The 6,848-nt window shown below is 43.0% G+C and overlaps 1 protein-coding gene across 1 annotated transcript; it reads right to left on the bottom strand.

Annotated features, from left to right (window-relative positions):
- Nucleotides 1–222: 222 nt before the first annotated feature.
- Nucleotides 223–6,299, bottom strand: LOC121000997. The gene is made up of 2 exons (XM_040431852.1): nt 4,619–6,299; nt 223–1,109 (listed from the first exon to the last, which is right to left on the bottom strand). The coding sequence occupies exons 1-2, from the start codon at nt 5,617–5,619 to the stop codon at nt 986–988; spliced, it is 1,125 nt and encodes a 374-aa protein (XP_040287786.1). The 5' UTR covers nt 5,620–6,299; the 3' UTR covers nt 223–985.
- Nucleotides 6,300–6,848: the final 549 nt, after the last annotated feature.

Genomic DNA, 6,848 nt, shown 5'->3' with positions numbered 1-6,848 from the left:
AAATGAATGAGTTGGGTCTGTGGAAAGAGGAGGAAAGGTGACAGCAACCTTATCATAATTTTCTGAAAGTATACCTACCAAGTGTTTCACGTACTGTTCCTGCAAGGCAAAAATGTTACTGTCAGTATCCGGTTCCTCACGGGTATTAGGGGGTCGACCGAATAACACTTCATAAGGTGACAACCCTGTTTGTTTATTTGGTGTCATTCTTATTTGGTAGAGAATGGCGGGTAGAAATTTCAGCCAATCTTTCAATGTTCCTGAAGTAGCCTTTTTTAACCTATCCTTAATGGTTCTGTTCATTCTTTCTACTACTCCTGCACTTTGAGGGTGGTAGGCTATATTGAGCTTCCACTGGAAACCCAGAATCTTCGTCAGTTCTTGTATTAGTTTGGACTGGAAAGCAGGTCCCTGATCTGAATGAATTACCCGAGGGAGTCCATACAGTGAAATCCATTGATTTATCAATGCCCTAGCTGTCACACCAGCTGTTTCTCCTGAAGTAGGTATGGCTACACACCATCCGGAGAACCTACAGACTATTACAAGCAGATATCTTATATTCCCGGGTTGCTTTGGCATGTGTGTATAATCCATCTGCAAATCTTGCAGAGGGCCTGTAGGGGGTGGTAGATTCCCATGTCTTCCGTGTGCTTTTCCTTGAACATTATTCTGTGCACAAGTCATGCATGAGTCGACCAGATCGTCTATCAATCCCTGCAATTGGTGTGTACAGAACAGTGACTTGTAATGTTCTGATATGTACTGTTTTCCTAAATGTCCAGGACCATGAAGATAAGATATTAGGAGCGGTGCTGATGCAGTAGGAACCCCCAATATCCGATCTTTTGTCCACATACCTGTACCTGTCGTCTGCAGTCCCTGAGATTTCCAGTACTTGATGTCCTCACTGGTAGACTGTTTCTGAAGTTGATATACTACTGACACCCAGTTTTCACTTTCAAAGTCTGTCATGAATAATAACTTATTTTCCCTTCTCGTGTCTCTCTTGGCTGCCATTTTTGCTGCTCTGTCTGCTAGGTTGTTTCCCATAGCTTGATAATCTCCTTTTGCAGAGTGTCCTTTCACTTTTATCACACTTATAGCTTCTGGCAATTGAATTGCATGTAGCAAGTGATCTATGTATTTCTGATTCGCTACCTTCTTCCCGTCTGCTGAGATATACCCCCTATTTTTCCATATTAATGCATAATCATGCACTGTTCCAAATGCATAGCTACTGTCAGTATAAATATTCACTTTGTGTCCTGCGAATATTTCACAGGCTCTTGTGAGCGCTACCAGCTCAGCTTGTTGTGCCGAAGTTGTGACAATTGGTTCAGCTTCTATCACTTGATTCGGGAGCATGACCACTGCGTAACCTGTTTGGTATGTCCTGTCATCTGGTCTCGTGCATGATCCATCCACAAAAACATCTATACTGTCAGTCTGTGGTGTGTCCTTTAAATCTTCCCTAGGTGTTGCGCATGACAAGATTATTTCATCACATCTGTGTTCAGGTATTGGGTCTACTTGTTCGTCAGAACCTTCACGCTTAAGTCTCAAAAGTGTATGCAAAAATCTTATCACTGGTGAGGTGTCTGGACATGTCTTTATCAACAGGTTTGCCGTACTGAGTAATATGGTCTCATATCCGGACAGTCTCTGAGCTGTCATGTGTTGTGTGGTCATGTTTTGAAGGAGGGACAAGACTGTATGAGTGGTGAAAAGTTCCATTATATTTCCATGGACTATCTTAGTAGCATCCTTTACTGACATAGCCGCGGCTGCTAATGCTTGGAGACAGTGAGGCATTCCAAGAACTACAGGAGGTAATTTTCTCGATAGGTATGAAACTGGCCTGTTTCTCCCCCCATGTGTCTGTGTCAAAACCGCTGCATAGGTTTCTCCCGATACCACGCAGTATAATTGGAATGGCTTTCCATAATCTGCCAGGGCCAAGGCTGGGGCTTGGGTCAGGGACCGAATCAATCTCTCAAAGGCTTCTACTCTGTCCTCTGTCCACTCCACTACCTTTGGTGCTTCTGTGAGTGTAGTTTTTCTTAGGATTGAATCCCAATGGGAGCAATCGGGAATCCACTGCCTACAATACACTATTGACCCTAGAAAGGACAGCATTGTAGCTTTGTGCCTCGGCCTGCTTAGGGAGGTTACTGCCTTGACTCTAGCGGGTGAGATCTTTCTCTCTCCTGCCTCTATTATGCACCCCAGATACTCTACCTGGGTACTTGCACATTGGATTTTCTTCTTCGAGGCCAGGTGTCCTTTGCTTGCCAAGTGGTCTAATAAACTCCGTGAATCTATTTCGCAGGCTTCTAATTCCGAATTGGAGAGTAAAAGGTCGTCTGTGTACTGTATTAAGGTGGATCCCCTCTTTGGTTCCCAATCTTCCAATGTAGCCTTTAATACAATAGAAAAGGCTGCTGGGCTATCCCCAAAACCTTGTGGGAGACGGGTCCAAGACACCTGACCATCATCAGCCCACTGAAAAGCAAAAAGATTTTGTGCATCCCAAGCCACTGGTATGGAAAAGAACGCATTACTGAGGTCAACTACAGTGTAGTATCTGGATCCCGCAGGAATGGCCCCAAACACAGCTGTAAGATCTGCCACCAAGGGGGGAAGTGGGATAATTGCCTTATTTACCTTCCTCAGATCCTGTATCAGCCTCCATGTGCCATTAGCCTTTTTTACAGGATTTATCGGGGTATTCCAGGGACTGACAATTTTCCTAAGAATTCCCTTCTGCAAGTATTTCTCAATTTGTGGCTTTATACCCTCTAACTTTTCCTCACTCAATGGGTATTGTTTCTGAAAGGTTGGCATAACCCCCTCCTTCAAACAGGGCCAGTAGGGCTCACAGTTAATCGTTCCTACTGAGTCTTTACATTTTGCCCAGATTGGATGATTTTCTAGGGACATTGGTATGCTTAAAAGGAACCCATTCATGTCACGTCTCTTTGGGTTTGTCAGGTCGCATTTCATTGAGGTTGCTGTCAGTCTTCCCTTTTTGTCAAAGACTAATGAAATCTGTAATGCTGCCATTAAATCCCTTCCTAATAGGCAAACGGGGCATTCTAGTAGGACTGCAAAAGACATGTGCGTCACTAGTTCCCCCGTAAGAGTACAAACCGGGAGCGGTGCTGTCACCTTATGTATCACTGTCGTCCCATTAGAACTTCCTTCGGTGCATTTATCATTAATGAAGTCTATTTTGTTTACACTTGAAGTCGTTGCTCCGGTGTCAAGTAACAAATTAACTTTAATACCATCAATTTGCAGTATTACTTGTGGTAAGACTTGCCAATCAGTTGGAACAAAATGCATAATGAAGGATGGGACTCGTTCTGGGCACCCCTAATAGTAATTGTTCCCCCGTCGGGACGGGTACTGTTCATGCTCAGACCACCTCTGTAAGTCTGATTGCAAATTGGGTTGTCTACTCCCCCCATCCTGTGCTGGCCAGTGTATGTTAATAAGATCTCCCTGGGGTTGTCTTCTTGTCATATCTTGCTGTCTTTCCTGTTGTCTGGGCCCCCCTCGGTAGTCAGAGGCGCCTCTCCCTCTGTATCCTCTCCTATCTTCATCTCTCACCTTTGGACATTCCCGCCTCCAGTGACCTAGACTCCCACAAATGAAACAGCCCTGTCTCTGATTTCTTTCTACTCTTCCCAGGTAATCTGCCTGGCCCCTGCTTCTCAGACCTCGTCTATTATTCCTTCCCCGGGAGAAACCTGACATCATCATGTAATTGCTTTTCCCACCTGACAATATAGACTCCTGTTGTATGTCCTGCTGCATTAACAATGGAAATACTCCTCCCTTTTGATTGAAAACACCAGAGGCCGAGCGTTTTGCTATGTCATCCATAAATTCTGTCACTGATTGAGTAAGCCATTCGTTATTCACTAATTTTATTAGCTGTGTTGTCTTAGGGTCCCCATTTGTCATACATGTAGTCTTGAACAATTCAGGTGAATTCATTCCTGTACTACTGTAGAGGTCCAACAGTCTCTTACAGAAACTATAAAAATCCTCTTTCGGCTCTTGTTTTGTATTTAGCATTGTGTGTAAGCCTGAATCCCCTTTGTATCTTTTCATCCATTCTACTCCTATCTTATCCCAAAACTTCTTCCAAACCTTGGGGCCATCTGTCTCTCCTCCATCCCTAACTTCTTTTTCTGATGCCCTCATTATCTTTTCTGGATCGATTTGGGAGCCAGTGTCTGGGTCTATGGCTGATAGTATTATCTGAATATCCTCCATAGTTAAATGGCTCCCTGCGGTATACTTCTGCAGAAACATAGCTGCTGCTCTAGGGTCCTTTTTTGGATTGGGGCACATATCTTTCAGTTCATTCATTAATAGAGGGATATGGACTTCAGTGCTACCCACAGTAATCATGGGAAGCCGCAGTTGTGTACCTTTCTTATCCCCTTCCTCAGGTGTTAGAGTGAGTTTGGAAAATTCATCTGTCAGGGGTTGTATTACTCCAGGTATTATAGGGCTGGAGGTTGCCAGGGGAATTCCATGTTCCAAACTGTCCGCCTCTATCTGTGTCTCAATTCCTGTTCTCCTACCGTGTTCTTCCTGAGCCCTGGTTTCCCAGTCCTTCTTCACCCTCCAGTACTCCTGTCTTAGTTTTTCTATCTCGGTCAGCAGCTGTTTTTTTTTGTTAGTCACAGCTCTGGTTCTGCCACACTCCCCTCCCAAAATGCCCTTTAATTCATCCATCTGTTGCTCACTAGGAAGGTCAGTATCATCTGGGTCCTCGTGATTATATATGACGGGAAAGACATCATGAAGGGGAAGTTGTTTAATGTAGACTATGTCTGTCTTAAGTTTATCCCTCAGTTGAATCAGATCATGTACATAAATGTCCATGCTCTCTCTATATTCATTTCTTTTTTCCTGAGCCTGTTTGACTTGTGGAGTCACATCTGCTTGTTCCATAAGTGCTGCTGCCACTATAACTGCAGTACTCAAAAGGGAATCTCTATCCCCCAAATCCGGGTACAGTCCGGTTCTCCTTTGATTCTCACCAGAAAATAATAATAATTCTGGTGCGGTTGCTTGTTTTGGACAGGGGACCTTATCATAAGGGTCTTGTAACATGTCCTCTGTAGAGACAGCTGGGAGTGTTGCCTTTTGTGGTTCTAATACCGTCACGTCATATGCCGGTGGATTTTCTGGCAAGGAGGGCAGAATTTCTGACCATGGAACTTCTTCCCTTTTACTCATTGTCCCCCTATCCTGTTTTAAGTATATGTGATGGGTTGGTGGAAATCTCTTTCTGTACTCTTTTAATGCCTTCTCCCATTTCTTAAAACATGTTTTCATATAATCTTCATCCCAGGCACCGACGGGATAGTTATATTTCGGGTGAAGCCCCACCATTTTTTTAACCTCCTCCCAGTCCCCTTCATTGCGAGGACCTACATCGCTGATCTGCGTAATACACAGTTGCTGACTGCGGTCACAGATATTTACCCAAAACGGATCAGTTACACTAATCCCACAGGTGCCTGATACAAAATGTAACGGTGTGGGTCTGGTCTCTGGCTCACCATCCAGATCCTTTCCCACGCCGTTACCCATAATGTGTAATGAAATCGACAATGAACTCTATATATATATATTCAAGCAGCAAACAGTGAGGTAGAAATAGCAGCAATTAAATAGCAGGAAGTAATTGTATTAGTACTGTTATGTTGAGAATCAATTAAGCCAGCACAATCAGATTTTCCACTAGCACAATATTCTTATAACACGTGTAAAATATCTAATATGGGCAACACCATTTACGAACTTAATAGACTGCAGTAATCAATGTCACTTTCCAAGTTTTAACTGTACAGTTATGTTCTATAAACAATTCACTCCACAGACAATCCTAGTGAGTTAGAAACCAACATCTGCATTCAGATGTATGCGTTTCCCTCACTGTTTTTTCCTTTTTTCATATGTATTCCTTTTCCTTATATATATTCCGGGTACCTTGTTTCCTTGTTTCACATAAATCCAGAGTTATCCTTTAACTCAATAAACCGTCAAATGAGACTAATTCCCACTTGAGAAATCCCTGCCAACGTTCGAAGAGACTAGTTCTACATTCGAAAAATTCCCTGCCAACAATATGATGTATGTTCCTGGAACAACATCCCCTGCCAACCACTGTGCCTATAGGAGACGCCGCTCCCATCAGGATACGCAGAACACTGAGTGCTGCCTCGTGTCTGTCCCACAGTCCTATGAACACTAAACTAACCTGCCATCAACTAACCCTGCCATCTAGTATACATCAGATATCCACCATATCCAGGAGAGAAACATTCCAACCAACATAAATAGTGGCAGAAATTATTACTCACCTGGATAGTCAGTGAACCATCCTCTGCTACCAATTGAAAGGGCCCCTGGTTTGTCTATGGGTGAACCTCCGGCCGGACAACCACTAAAGACCAATACACGTTGATAGGTTTAAAATGGTTGCTCCTTTATTTTGACATCGTAGACAATTTATAGATACAAACCACAAGATTACCATATACCTCCCCTAAGCTTAATCCAATCAGGTAACGAATTTATCAATCTCACCTCAATCTCAAAGTCATGATAATTTCCTAGAAACAAGGTACATATGTGACGCATTTATAATTCTTAGAATTCAGATATCTAACCACAATCTTTGTTGATTTTAGCTTTGTTCAAATATTTCGCGGAATTATCTTTGTTCATTTTGTACCAACATTTACCTGATAAAACGTCCTTCACTTATCTAAACCACAGGTGAACGTCAATATACAAGATGCTTATATATATATAAC

Source organism: Bufo bufo, chromosome 5 (genome assembly GCF_905171765.1).
Source record: "Bufo bufo chromosome 5, aBufBuf1.1, whole genome shotgun sequence".
Taxonomy (NCBI): Eukaryota; Metazoa; Chordata; class Amphibia; order Anura; family Bufonidae; genus Bufo; species Bufo bufo.
The sequence above is the reverse complement of the archived record's forward strand: the minus strand, read 5'-3'. Positions and strand labels throughout refer to the sequence as shown.